Genomic DNA, 15369 nt, shown 5'->3' on the forward strand with positions numbered 1-15369 from the left:
CCCACAAACAAGGCCAACACAGTGGAACAGGGAGTCCTGGGGCCCAGGAGTCACTCCCACCATGACTTAGCCTAAGTCCCACCAGCTGGTGGGACCAGGGCTGCCATAAACCTCTTTTCCAGACCCAGACTAGCTCAGGCACTAGGGAGAGCCTGTCAGCAGACAGGGCCCACGAGCAGTAGAAAGCCAAGCAGGTAGGCACACGCTGCCTACACCCAGACTCAGCACTGTTCTCATCTCTTAAAAGACCAGACAGGAGCCCACAGACGATTGCCAGCTGATCTACTATCTACTCTGCGACCTTGGCCAGCAATGGACACACTGTGAAGTGTCCCTTCGGCAGTGCCAAGCTGGATTAAGTAATTTTATTGCCAGAATTTCTCTTCTAAAATATAAGAGTCCTCACAGGGTGAGAAAAACACAAAATCAATTATGCATTAACATCTTAGACTTTTTTTTTTTTTAAACATAAATAGGAAGACCCATCAGCTAGGTAGGCTCTGAAAGAACCAAAGGTTTAAGGTGCTCTTCTATGTTTTGGGATTTGCTGGGAGTAGTTTAAGAGACCAGAGAAGATTAAGATACAACTGGATTCTTCTCTAATAAAAAGCAACTAAGTAGGATCTATCACCAAATATCAAAATTTACAAGTGAAACACAGAAATTAAACAAGCAAAGAGGAAACCAGGATTCTCTGAGAAGCCCAAAACAAGAACACTTTTTAATAAAATTAAATCAGTTCATTCTTGGAGACGTTTCGGCCTTTTGGCCAAAGAGAAAGCCATTCCTGCCCATTGGTTCTCAGACATCCCAGGAGGAGACCACCAAATCTACACAAATTAATTAATAATGACAATGAAAATGAGCAAAAGATCAGACAAGGTTAACATATACACATAATATATAAGCACCACATCTTCCTACAGTTTAGTTCCTCAAAATTCAAAAATGCCTTTATAAAAATTTAAATGGTCTTTTTAAAAGCTTATTAAAATTACTCTTACAACAATGGAGAAGCACAGGGTCCTGGGAAATAGACCTCTGCGTCCATCAGCATTTTTTACAGAAATATTAAATTGAAGGCATCTCAACTCTGACAGTCCAGGATTTTCAAAAAAAAAAACAAAACAAAACTTAGGTTTTCAATTAATTAACTCCCAATGAATTTTAGAATTAAAATATCACCATCAACTTAATTAAACACTGAAAGTTTAAGGTCCCAAATAAGAGAAGGCTGTTAAAATATATCTTTCCCAAATAATTAACTAATTAGTTAATTTAAATTAAGTCTATCATTTCCTCCATCCCCTATTCTCTCACACACATTATATTTTTTATTTGTATCTTTATATATCTTGCTAAAACTTATGGTATTGCAGATTTTCCGTAAGTGGATTTTAAAAGTGATTTTTATGAGGGAGAAAACTACAAAGTGAAGAATCGAATGATAAACTTCAAATTCAGGATTTACCAGTAAGTGGGGTTGGGGCTGAGCTAGGCCTAGGAAGGAACACCCAGGGTCCTCAAAGGCAATGGTAATATATTTTTTTAAAACTGAGTAATGGGGAGACAGATGTTCACTGCACCATTATTCTCCATACCTTACTTGTATTTTATAATCTTACTTAAAATACTCAATAATTAACAAAACTTATTTTAAAAGTAAGTTTATGTTATTATCATTGCAGAAGGTATACAGAAACGTATGTAAATCAAACTCTCCTGAAAACATTTTTCAATAGCCGTGTTACTCGGACAAAAAGTAAAACAAGAGTACTTAAAATTTGTACAGTAGCCAACCTATCCTTCCATTTGAACACTTCCACAGAACTAACAAATTAATATTTTTCATGCAGACACACTCAATTTTTTCTCACATTATACTGTTTCATTCTGCTTACTTTAAAAAACTTTAGTTGTCCCTCAACTTCCATGTAACTTTCACCATTTGGTAAAAAAATCATAATTTTTTTCTTGTTCTCTAAATAAATCTGAAAAAATTAAAATGGGGTCACACCTCTATGAACAACATACAACAGGATGAGTTACATCACCCAAAATGACTGTAAAATTAAATGAAATATTTTGGTAGTAACGGGGTTTCGGTTCGCTTGTTTTGTTGTTTCCAACTATCTGGTGCCAAGAGGAATCTCTAAGTCAAATATGAGGAAAAGACACCGGATACCCTAATACTTCTCTTAATGTGTCCCCAGGTCTTTGTTATTTATTCTGCTTTCAGTAAAGTGGTAGAAATGTCTTAGATACTTTAGTTTGGATTTGTTCACACATCTGAAGTATTTAATTTTGTAAGGACACTCGAACTTGAAAAGTCCTGGGGCCCGGAAAGGACAGCTATTTTCAGTATTTCAAAAAGCCTAAAACACATTTACCTGTAATTTGGCCATGCTAGAAAATGAAAATGTGTTTGCTTTCTTCCCCTGGGATTTAACCAAGCTTTCCTAAGTTCAGTGGTTACCTCACGCAGAGCAGATATTCAGACATATGTCATTAATAAAAATAGAAGGATTCATCATGATTAGTTAGTAACTGTGGTCTGAAAAATCATTCAAAATATGAGGTCCATGAAAAAGAAAACCCCAAAACAAAAACAAAATATGAGGTCCATGGGGCAAAAATAATAAAATTGGTCTTTTATTACTGGCATTTGTTTTTTAACCAGTTTTGTTGGTATTTTTAAAACTGCAACAACAAAGTCTGAGGACCACTGTCTGGGAGGAGTTCTAACTATCACTGCTTTCAAAATCTCCGGAGAATGTTGATTTCCTAACTATTCCAAAATTTGCAAAGTCAACTTTCAATTTTTTATTTTTTTATTTTCTTTTTAAATTAATTTATTTTATTTTATTTATAGATTTTTTTTTTTCAGGCAATTCAGTTCTCTGCTCCTCCAGCTTTGTAAAACAGTAAAAGTCATGAAGTTGTTTCACATCACATCTTCTTCCTGCTACAAGCCAGGCTCGTAGCACTGGGACTGTTTCTCTTCTCCATAGCTTCCAACTTTCTTTAAAATCAAAATGCGACCCTCCCCAAACTACTATTCTTATAACAGTAAATGCTCTGGGTGTCTGAACAAAGCCAAACTAAAAAAGACTAACTTTAAATCAATAACCTTTAAAAACTTACTTAACCAGCTTTCGAAATAATCCCCTTTGGCCATGCAGGATAGCCTAGGGAACAGGTGCAAGGCGTGCCTTCCTAGAGGCTGTCTCCTCCTTCATGAAGCTGACCTTTTCCAGCAGCTCTGGCACCCCACGAATCAGTTATCAGTAAGCCTAAAGCCTGCTTTCCCATCTGCACTTTCCAAATGGCTCCCAATGCCAAGCGCTGAGATATGACCTGGCTCTCAGATGAGAACATGCCTCCCAAGTGACTTGCCAAGTTTCCCTGGAAGCATTTTCTAAATGTATTCTCTGACCTCCCTCCTCACCCTCTCGATCACAGCTCATTCTTCCTTCCCTGCACTTCCTAATTCCACCTCCTCATCCTGTGCCTCCAACACCCTGTGCCTCAGTCCAAACTCCTTACCCACCCCCAGCCTAAAACCCCACCTTCACATCCAAAGGACACAGTTTCGACAATTTTGCACCTGGTTTGCAGTGATCTTTTTGAGGCCTACCTGCAGGCAGCTCAGTTATGGATTCTTCCCTTGCCTTCTCCAGCTTCTCCCTAACCCAGGGAAATTCCTGCAAGGAATCTAGGAATGCATCAAATGCTTTAGGACCTCTGGAAGGAAGGATATCCAGCAGCAGCATTGTTTTCCGGAGGCCTGTGGCTTGAGCTTTGATTTCTTGAACATGGTTTTCTGTCAGGACCCCTTCCTGGTAAAGATACTGAAGAACCAGTCCCTCCACCAGTACCTCCGCACCCAGCTCCAGGCGAAGGGAGCGAAGCACTTGCTTGTCTCTAGCCTCCATTTCTCCCTGGGAGAAGACAAAATAGTAGCTCAGATTACAGGGAGCTCACCAACCCCTAAAGACAGTGTCCTACATGCGGTGCAAGCTCCTTAAGGTCAGGTACAGCTTGGAACCTTAGCAGGGTGCCAGGCCGTGGTGTTTGGTACACAGCTGTTAAGCCAAAGCGAAGTAATTTTGAATGTTTCCGAACATAATGAACAACCCTGAATACGAATCATCTTTTCTATTTTTGCTTTCCACACAATGGAATCCTAGCTCCATTCCTTGCTTGATCGAGAGATTTGGAAAAAACTGGGCCATGGACCCTGCTTAAAAAGCAACTTTGAAAATTACAGAGCAGCATTTCATTTTAACATACTTAAGAAGAAACGGTGCCTTTATTTTAACATAGCCTTCATCAGATACACCCCAATACCAAGGAAACTGCCAATAAGCATGCAGGTGCTCTTCTGACCATGGGCATTTGCTGAACCTGCATAGCAATGGGAGTGGGCGCCCGAAACCGGTAGGTACCACTAAGTTAAGGTTCTTTTCCCTTAAGAGAAAAGCCCTATATACCCTCACCTCCAAGAAAAATATTTATTGTGTGTGCCTCTACAGTAAACCTTATATATGGTCACAGACTCCGCCCCTGCCCTCTAAGAATTCCAAAACCCTATCACAACACTGCCCGGACCACACACGTATGGGACATTTAGTGGGGATTTATTTTTTCTTTACAAGGAAAAAATGTCCACACGCCAGCCCTGGTCAGTAGCCACGCACGATTTTAAGGCCTGTGTTCAAGACCACTGCCCCAGTTTGAGGGCGCTGGTGCGGAGGCTATGAAGGTAAAGAAGCGGCGCGGAGTGGGGGGGAGGCGGCAGATGGCGCTTCCAGGCACCCACAGAAAGTACAAGCGGCCGGCGACCCGACCCCACTCCTTCGAGCAGCCCTCGGGGAAGTCGGGGAAGTCCGGGCGGTGGCAGGTGAGGGGGAGGGTGTGCGCTTTTGGCTGCCAACGCCCATCTGGAACTTTTTATTCCCTGCCTTGCCAGCCGAAGTCCTGTTGTGTTACGAACAGGAAGAACTAGGAGGAATTTTCGGGGCAATCTGACAAGCTAAAAAGTGGGTGCTGGCAATGATCCTCAGAGCGGACTGAAGGGGTAGCGGCCCCCGGCATCCCTACCGCCACCCCAACCCGGGCCCGGCTCGGAAATGCTGCGAACAAATTAGCGGGGGCGGGGAGCCACGCAGGGCCCAGGCCGCAGACTCCACCGTGCGGGGCCTTAGAGAAAAAATGGATACGGGGTTTCTGATTTCCTGTTACTTACGTCTGCAAACACGTATATTAAAAAAAAAGAAAGAAAGAAAGAAACCGCAACCGGAATCCAGACTGTTAGGGAACCTGTACCATAAGCACCATCTTTGTTGAAGGCGAAAGCCGTGAACAGGAAGTGTTGTCTCCATCTTTCTTAAGGGCAAACACAGGAAGTGCTGTAGCCATCATTATTGGGGGGAGGGGACAAGTGTCGGACTGAAGCCTTTTCCGCCATGTTTGCTGTGGGTAAACAATAAAGCGGCCTGGAGATGGAAATTAGCATCACTTAGGGGGTTACCTAAGGAAAGTAGTATTTTAACACAGGAACTCCACAGTCTTGCACACAACTGACATAATAGATGGTCAGGTCTCAAAAGTCACCTTATCGGGCGCCTGGGTGGCTCAGTCGTTAAGCGTCTGCCTTCGGCTCAGGTCATGGTCCCAGGGTCCTAGGATCGAGTCCCCACATCGGGCTCCCTGCCCCGCGGGAAGCCTGCTTCTCCCTCCCCCACTCCCCCTGCTTGTGTTCCTGCTCTCGCTGTCTCTCTCTGTCAAATAAATAAATAAAATCTTTAAAAAAAAAAGTCACCTTATCAGCGTAGCCTTCCATGACCACTCTATTTAAAATTGCAACATTCATCTCCTGCACTCCCCATCCCTTTTCCAACTTTGTTTTTATCTGTAGCATGTACACCATCTTATTAAAACTTTTACTTAATTATCTGTCATTCGTTTCCCTCCACTAAAATGCAGGGTCGTTTATATCTTATATCACAAGAGTTCCTGTCCACAAAGAGATTATACATCAGTAAATTATTCAGTTACAGCAACCAGCTAGCTACTCAGGAAAGAAAAGGATTGGTCACGGGGAATTGGGGATATTCACAATCATTAGAAAGGCTGGAAGAGGCCTGGGCATCCGAGAATGACTCCCTAGACAATACTGCCTAACTGACCACAGTCGGGAAAGCCGATCCCCATCTCTTCTCAACAGACAGATCAAGTGACTTGACATCCCCGTCTCTTCTCAACAGACAGATGAAGTGCGGAAAACCCAAGGTCTCCACAGCTGTATTTGCCAGCAACATCAGAACAGCACCTGCAAATCTTACTCTGATGTTTGCAATTGGTGAGACCTATTTCAAATGCAGAACATTTGCAGCAAGGGTATCTGGAGCATGTGGTTTGGAGTTTTCCAGCTTCTGAAGCACAGAAAGACATTCTAAAAAGAGAATGGCTGTTATTGGGGGGTGACCTGCTGAGTTCACCACATTTTTCATTGGAAAGCAAGACAAATGCATGATCCAAATATAGAGACATATCAGAATATCAAAAGGAGGGTCATTCCTGAACTCCTTTATGAAATGGGGCAATCAATAAGCATATTCATTGATTCACTTTTAAATCGATTGGGTGATATATGCAGAAAGTCGTATACCTGCTAAAAATTGGTTGACCAGGTAACAGGAAAAATACCTCAAATATCATTATTTCTATAAAGGTTCTCTCAACCAACACTGCTAGTGGAAGATGAAAATCTTTGTAAGCAAATCAATGGAAAGCAATTCTAAACCTCCCTCCTCAAAACCTTTTTGTAACCAGTTTAAAGTGTTACTATACCAATATACCATTTTATTATACCAGTAGTGACAATTTTTTTAATGGGTGGCAAGTATTATTATTATTAGCATTTTTTTTTTAAGATTTTATTCATTTGACAGTGAAAGAGAGAGAGCGCACAAGCAGGGGGAGTGGCAGGCAGAGGGAGAGGGAGAAGCAGGCTCACCACTGAGCAGGGAGCCCGATGTGGGGCTCGATCCCAGGCAGCCGTTCAACAGACTGAGCCACCCAGGCACCCCTATTATTAGCATTTTACATATGTGAAGACTGTGGAATCAAAGTGGACAAATGTCCTAGTGAAAATTTCACAGCTAATATATGCCACACCTGAATTCTAACCAGGTCCTTCCAATTTCATGCCCTTTCCAATACCCAGTTTACCACACGGCCATGTACGGTGAAGAGTCTGTTGTTCTAACGACAACCAGAATATTGACAAATCATTCTGGTGCCACCTCCCACTTGATACTCCTGAGTTCCTAGTACTCTCTTCACTCTCTACCTATTTTTTTCTTTTCTCTCCTCTGGAACTGCTTTCCTTTCCTGGGAAAGGTTTATCTTTTGTATGTGGACAGGTATTAGCAACATTCTCTGCTTTCATCCAGATAAAGTGCAGACCTCTTGCGATACTAGCAATAGCTGAGGTTACAGACTTTTGGGTGTAATTTTTCCAACTATAAACTTTGATAATTTTCAAACATATACTAAAGTTGAAACATATGGCACAAAGCACACCCATATAAAACTACCTAGCTTAAAACACTTCCTAATGACATGTTCTATTTGGAAAGGCTTGAGATCTTCTGGGAACTAGAAAGAGACATTGATGATGAGTCCAGGGAGCCAAAAGTGAGTTCCATGAGAGTTAACAGAAGAGAAGAAAAGAGTGTAAGAGGCAGCAAGAGAAGAGTTAGTGCAGGAGCGGAGGGGCATGGAGTCCCGATGGTGAGCAACCTAAGAGGTTGGCTATTAAGGATCTGACTTTTAAATCCATAAGGTGAAGCCCCTGATCATTAAATTCTTCTTCCAATGGCAAATTTAGATGAGCATTCATGTTGCCCCCGAAGCAACTAGGCTGACTGATTGACTAGCCAACTACCCTCAGTCAGCTCTTTGCAGGATGACCACCCCACATTACCATACAATGATACTTCTGAGCAGCAAGCCAGAGGTTCAGCTTCACTAATATAAATATCTAAGGACAGCAGCCTAAAAAGTCAAACACAGATCAGAATCACTATCACAGATGATTACTCCTCCGCTCTGTTTTTTCCCTCTCTGTAGGCTGGAAATGTGCCCCCACAGAGGATTAAGCACCTGTTACCCAGTGGTAACAAATCTATTTTCAGGAAGGACAGATATTTCCCTTTTTCTCTTTCCCCTACTGTGTTTACTTGTGTCAAGTTGTATACCCATTGTTAGTTTGCAAAATAAAGAGTCAGAAAGAACAAATGTAGTATTTTTCTGTCTTCCAATTTGGTCTTTAGTTCTGCAAATTTCAAAACAAAAATCAAAGGAGTCAGACATTTTCAGTTCTTCCTGTTTCATGAATGTGGAAATTAAGCCATGGGGAAAAAGAGATTCTTTTCAGGCATACTTGAAACAGTTACAGAAATAGATCATGAATTAAATTACAAAGAAACTTCGATAAATTCCAAAAAATCAACAGCATACAAACTATGTACTCCACCATTTCACAATAAAATTAGAAACTTTAACAAAAAGATACCTTCAATAAATCCCATAAGCTTAGAAACTAAATGAAATAACTCTTAAGGGGTGCCTGGGTGGCTCAGTCGGTTAAGCATCTGCCTTCAGCTCAGGTCATGATCCAGGGTCCTGGAATCAAGCCTCACATCGGGCTCTCTGCTCAGTGGGGACTCTTACTTCTCCTTCTCCCTCTCCTTCTGCCCCTCCCCCTGCTTGTGCTCTCTCTCTTTGTCTCTCTCTCTCTCTGTCAAATAAATAAAAAATAAATCTTAAAAAATATAAAAATAATAAAATAACTCTTAAGCTCTTTATTTAAAAAAAAAAGCCACACACTTCAATTGGTACAGCCATATGGAAAATAGTATGGAGAGTCATAAAAAAATTAAAAGTAGATCTGTCATATGATTCAGCAATCCCATTTCTGACTATAGATTCCAAAGGAAATGAAAGCAGGATCTGAAACAGATATCTGTACTCCCATGTCCATTGCAGCATTATACACAATAGCCAAGATATGGAATCAACCTAAGTGTCCACTGGTAGATGAATGGATAAAGAAAATGTGAGATTATATGTATATGTGCCTGTATATTTTTGACTATACATATATTTGGCCCTTAAAGAAGAAGAAAATCAGACCTATTAGAATGACCAAAACTCAGAACTCTGACAACACCAAATGCTGATGAAGACGTTGTGCAACAGGAACTCTCATTCATTGCTAGTGGGAATGCACAATGGTAGAGCTACTTTGGGAGACAGTTTGGCAATTTTTTACAAAACTAAATATACTCTTATCATATGATCCAGCAATTGGTATTTACTCAAAGGTGTTGAAAACATGTTCATACAAAAACCTGACACGAATATTGATAGCAGCTTTATTCATAATTGCCAAATTTGGAAGCAACCAAGATGTCCTTCAGTAAGTGAATGGATATTTATACTGTCACACATCTAGACAGTGGAATATGATTCATCCCTAAAAAAGAAATGAGTTATCAGGCATGAAAAGACATGGGGGAACCTTAAACACATACTACTAAGTGAAAGAAGCCAATCAGAAAAGACTCTATACTGTATGTCCCAACTATATGACATTCTAGGAAAGGCAAAACTATGGAGACAGTAAAAAGATTGGTGGTTGCCATGAGATTGGGGGAAGGTATGAATAGGGGAATCACAGAGGATTTTTAGGGAAGTAAAAATACTCTATGCGATGCCATAATGATGGATACATGTCATTATCCATTTGTCCAAACCCAAAGAAGGTAGAACAGCAAGTGTGAACCCCAAAGTAAATTATAAACTTTGGGTGATTATGATGGGTCAATGTAGGGTCATCAATTGTAACAAATACTACATTATCCTCTGCTAGACGATGTTGATAATGAGGAAGTCCATATATGTGTGGGGCAGGGGGTATATGGCAAATCTCTATACCTTTCCTTCAGTTTTGCTGTGAACCTTAAACTGCTCTAAAAAATAGTCTTAACCAAAAAAAGAGAGAGAGAGAGAAGGAAATCTTGTCATACACTACAATATGGATGAACATGGAGGTTATTATGCTAAGCAAAATAAGCCCGATACAGAAAGACAAATACTGCATGATCTCACTTATATGTGAAATCTGAAAAAGTCAAACTCACAGAAGCAGAAAGTATAAGGGTGGTTGCCAGGGGTTGGGGGTGGGGAAAATGGGGAGATGTTGGTCAAAGGCTGCAAAGTTTGAGTTATGCAGGATGAGTAAGTTCTGGATATCTAATGTAGAGTATGGTGGCTATCATTAATAGTATATTGCATACTTGAAATTCGCTGAAAGAATGGATCTTAAATGTTCTGACCTCACATAAAAAAATGATAGCTATGTGACATGATAGCTATGTTAATAAGCTTGATTGTGGTAATCAATTTACAATGTATACATATATCAAAATATCACATGTACTCCATAAATGTAAATAATTTTTATTTGTCAAATATATCTCAGTAAAGCCGGGTACAAAAAGTCACACACTTTTGACCAATAGAGTATAGAAAGGAAAAAAAAAAAAAAAACTTTATAGCAGAGAAACCTGGCAGACACCACCTGGACCAAATGATTGAGGTTAACATCACCAGAAGTAAATCATATTGATATCATGTGCCCCAATATGATGTGACAAGACGGGCATATCACCTCTATGCTATCCTTCCCCAAAATTCATAAGCTCAGTCTTTTCATGAGGAAACATCAGATGAACCCAAATTGAGAGACCTTCCACAAAATATCTGACAATTACTATTAAAAAATGTCAAAGTCGGGGTGCCTGAGTGGCTCAGTTGTTAAGTGTCTGTCTTCAACTTAGGTCATGGTCCCAGGGTCCTGGGATCGAGCCCCGCATCGGGCTCCCTGCTCGGCGGGAAGCCTGCTTCTCCCTCTCCCACTCCCCCTGCTTGTGTTCCTGCTCTCGCTGTGTCTCTCTCTGTCAAATAAATAAATAAAATCTTAAAAAAAAAAAAAGTGTCAAAGTCATGAAACTGTCACAGACTGGAGAAGAATAAGGAGATATGACAACTAAAGGAAGGGATGAAGAAAGGGATTGAAGAGAGGAGGAAAGAAGTAGAAAAGGAGGATGGTGAAGGATGTGCCCATGTCAGGTAGATATGAAGACTTCTGGACGTGAATTCTTATTTCCCATTTTATGTTTGCTATTTTCTGAACATGCAATAGGAATCTCACGTAGCTTCTCTTCCTCATACTCTCCCATCCCCCCAAAAAGAGTTAAGAACAGAATTTGTCAAAGGAAATATAGGCCTCTATTTCTGTAACTGTAAATCCTAAAACTATACTTGGAATATGCAGCCATACTAGACCCTCTTTCTGTATAACTCCTGATATTATGCTTTAAATAATATTACCTGAATTGTGTGTACTAATTAATTATTCTTTTACTAAGTTATGAATTCTAATGATTCCTTAAGTTCTCTAATATTTTGTTTTGATCTTAGGTTAATTATTGCTTTTTGTAAAAATTCTGGGAGAGTTTATAAAAACCTAAATGATAAATCTTTTTAAAGTGCCAAATAGGGGCACTGGGTGGCTTAACTCAGTGGGTTAAGCACCTGACTCTTGGTTTCAGTTCAGGTCATGATCTCAGGTTCATGAGATTGAGCCCTGCATCAGGCTCCCCACTCAGCAGGGAGTAGGCTTCTCTCCCTCTTCTTTTGCCCCTCCCCCTGCTTATGCTCTCTCTCTCTCTCTCAAATATAAATAAATACATCTTTAAAAGAGCCAAATGCAATATTATGCAAATTATCATGTACTAGTGTAATATCCCAACAATATTTTTGGGGATTTAAAGTATTATAAGACTTTAGTGATTTATAATACTAGGATTACTACAATTTATTCATAATTTAACAAGTTTTTATTGAGCATTTACTGTGTTAGGATCACCTAGGGCTAACATTCTGAAAGAGAGATATAGTCTCTCTTCACAGAGCTTGGAGTCTAGAGGAGACAAACATAAACAAGGAAACAAATAATAATTAATAATTACAATGCAATGCAATTACAATTACAATGAAGGAAGAGTGCTTCGATAAGAAAAACTGGTCAGGGGGCTAGAGGAGGGGAACAGATTTCAACTGAGTCTCCAGAGAAAGCCTCTTTAAGGAGGTGAACGCTCCTATTTTTCTTCAAAAAACTTGCAGTAGTTATAAAACTGTAATATATACATTTAAAAGATGGATAAGCAGCCAGTAAAGAATTTAAGATATTAGGACACCTAAAGATATTAGGGCATACTAAAATAAGTTCTCAGTTTCCTGGTATTCACAATAAAAAGAGAAAACCATTTGTAGTGTGTAGTTCCCATCTCAGAAAATACACTGAGTCATCTAAAAAGACTAACATTTCGGGCGCCTGGGTGGCTCAGTCGTTAAGCGTCTGCCTTCGGCTCAGGTCATGATCCCAGGGTCCTGGGATCAAGTCCCACATCGGGCTCCCTGCTCTGCGGAGAGCCTGCTTCTCCCTCTCCCACTCCCCCTGCTTGTGTTCCTGCTCTCGCTGTGTCTCTCTCTGTCAAATAAATAAACAAAATCTTTAAAAATAAATAAATAAATAAAAATTAAAAAAAAAAATAAAAAGACTAACATTTCTCCAATGCAGGTTTCAGGCAGGAATTTATCATGGGATTCTTTATATAAGGGACATCAGATCAATTAATACGATGATTGTCCTGTGTTATTTTGTAGAAGATACCAAAATGTTGTTCAAATGTACCTTCCTGGTATTAACCCAACATAAAGCAGAAGATAATACAATCTAGGTCTGACTTTCTGGTGGTGTAACTAAATGCAGTGACTTAGAGAAACTAGTAAATGAATGTCCTTGAGATGGTCAAGTACTAGCTAACAACCAAACCTAAGTCTTCTGAATGGCAAAATTTAATAGCTAAGTTCCCTGCCGAGTATCTACTGGGCTCACATCATGTACCATTGATTGAAGAGAAATCTATACACCTCGGATAGTAGACGTAGGGATTAACTCTACGTTTCGTAACCAACCTTCTATTTAGTAACCAACCTTCTATTTTTGTTCAAGGAAAGTGACAGAGAAGCAAGCTATGCTGGCTGCAGGGAAAAGAGTCAAGATGTTGCTCAAGGAACACCACCACCACACATTTGAAACTGTTTAAGCATATAGCCAAGCGTTTGGCTGAGACAACAGAATTTGACATCCTAAAGCACCAAGAAATTATCACCTCCCCCCAAAAAACCCTAAGTATTTCCATATTTGGCCACACTGACCAAAAAAAAAAATTCACGTAGAACTTATTGAGTGTTTCTTTCCAAGCAGAACTTCATCATCATGATGGGTCTGCCAGGATGATTTATCAGTAAATGTACCAAGTACTTGAATGAACGAAGCTTTTATCCGGGTTTATTTAATAAAGTCCATTTAAAAATTAGACAATGACTACTAAATATAATGATTTTTGTTTCCACATAATTGATGCCAGGCTGTTCTTTCTGACAACAATCCACCAAAACATTCAGCTGCATCTTAATAAAGCAAATACAACCATTAGCCCAGAAGAGGCGCTTCCCTTCCTTCCCTTTTGCACTGATAAGTGGGCATCCATCCAACCCATGCACCAGCTACACAGGAAGTAGAGAATTTTGAACAAATAGTGGATATTAATATTGAAGCATTAGAACTGTTCTTCAGGGAGACTGTATTTGATTTAATAGGGAAAAGAAATCAGCCATTAAAAGTGCTGATGGATTCTTTATGTCTTTTGTCCCCAGATAATGAGGAGGTGAATGTTGGGGTGCTTGGAGTACCAGTCAACTACCAGTATGATATGGGCTGAAATAAGCTTCTCTCTGTACCACGGAAGCCCTCCCATTGCCCAGTAGAAGGGAGGGGAAAAGACAAAATGGTTTTAGACTGTGGCCTACTTCACCAAATTCATCTGGCCCACATAGATCCTCTAATGGCCAATGGCCTAAGAATATCAGATATGCAGAAAGAAAAAGAAATACACTTTCCTTGTGACCTTGGAGAGGTTTGTTCTCCTCTTGAGTGGCAGCTTTAGACTGTCTTCTCTTGGGAACAGAGAACTGATTTTCTATTTTTGTGGTCTCCACTCAAATCATCTAGTACTATGAACACAGCATGTGTTCAGTAAATATGTTTGGCCAACAACATAACTGGTTCTTCTGATTTCATTTTATACATAGTAGTTAATATGGTGCCCTGCAGTGGGCACTCAAGAATATGGGTCAAATGAATGCATATAAGACCAGTGTATTACAACCAGGCTTCTTTTTGGGCTCCAATTATATAAACCAAGGAATGTAAGAAGGTCAAAAATTCCTTTCAATTCATTTTTATGTGGATAATTCTACACAAGTTATATGTTATTACTCTAAAGTTTTGTTATGGGGTACCTGGGTGGCTCAGTCAGTTAAGCGTCTGCCTTCGGCTCAGGTCATGATCCCAGCGTCCTGGGATCGAGTCCCACATCGGGCTCCCTGCTCAGCGGGGAGCCTGCTTCTCCCTCTCCCTCTGCCCCTCCCCCTGCTTGTTTTCTCTCTCTAATAAATAAATAAAACCTCCATAAAAATTCCTTGAGATGGATTTTTATAGTCCTGGATTAAACCTAGAACACAGATCCATACCTTCCACAAAAATGAATATGCAAAACCTTATTGAACTCCTTTATTCAGAGAACAGAAAATGTGAACTATTGTCAGAGCCTCCCGTGAAAATTAGTTCTCAACTGCTGATTAGTGCTCTGAAGAATAATGAGCGTTATTGTTGCAGGTTAGATTCTATTAAACACTTTCCATTTAATAATTCTGCATCAGACCGAACAAAGAAGAATTTTCGCTCCGGCGCAGGCCAGGCCTGGTTTTGTTGCTTAGCAATGGGCTGCAGGTACCGTTACAACATTGTGTTTTCCTCTTCAAAAAGGGACAGTGTGTCACAGGTACTTTTTAACTTTACCAGAGTGCTCCCCTGAAGAAGGATTAATAATCATTTTGTATCTAATCTAGGAGCCTAAAAATTCTCATGTTGAGAAGCTTTCTTTTAAGACGTTTAAATGCACTTTGCTCCTTCTTCAAAGTGAAGCTTTGTGATTCACAGTCACTGAAGCAACTTCTGGAGGGATTCATCTTTCCGACAAAGAGCCATCCATCAGTTAATACATAGCGTAGAGGGCCTTGTCCGTGTTCAGCTGTGAGCTGAGCAAGTGGGAGATTCAAAAAGATGCATAAAAGGATATCTGTGGACACATTCTGGAAAAGAGC

At 40.1% G+C, this 15369-nt stretch overlaps 1 protein-coding gene across 2 annotated transcripts in view; it reads right to left on the reverse strand.

Annotated features, from left to right (window-relative positions):
* Nucleotides 1-5374, reverse strand: part of CRADD (CASP2 and RIPK1 domain containing adaptor with death domain) — a 170985-nt gene extending 165611 nt beyond the window's left edge. For both annotated transcript variants that reach the window (XM_021687525.1, XM_044914739.1), the window contains exons 1-2: nt 5249-5374; nt 3638-3941 (exon numbers count right to left, since the gene is read on the reverse strand). In XM_021687525.1, the coding sequence (XP_021543200.1) occupies nt 3638-3935 (298 nt within the window). In that variant the 5' untranslated portion in view covers nt 3936-3941; nt 5249-5374. The remainder of the gene's footprint in view (nt 1-3637; nt 3942-5248) is intronic.
* Between the last annotated feature and the right edge of the window lie 9995 nt (nt 5375-15369).

Source organism: Neomonachus schauinslandi, chromosome 5, assembly GCF_002201575.2.
Source record: "Neomonachus schauinslandi chromosome 5, ASM220157v2, whole genome shotgun sequence".
Classification (NCBI taxonomy): Eukaryota; Metazoa; Chordata; class Mammalia; order Carnivora; family Phocidae; genus Neomonachus; species Neomonachus schauinslandi.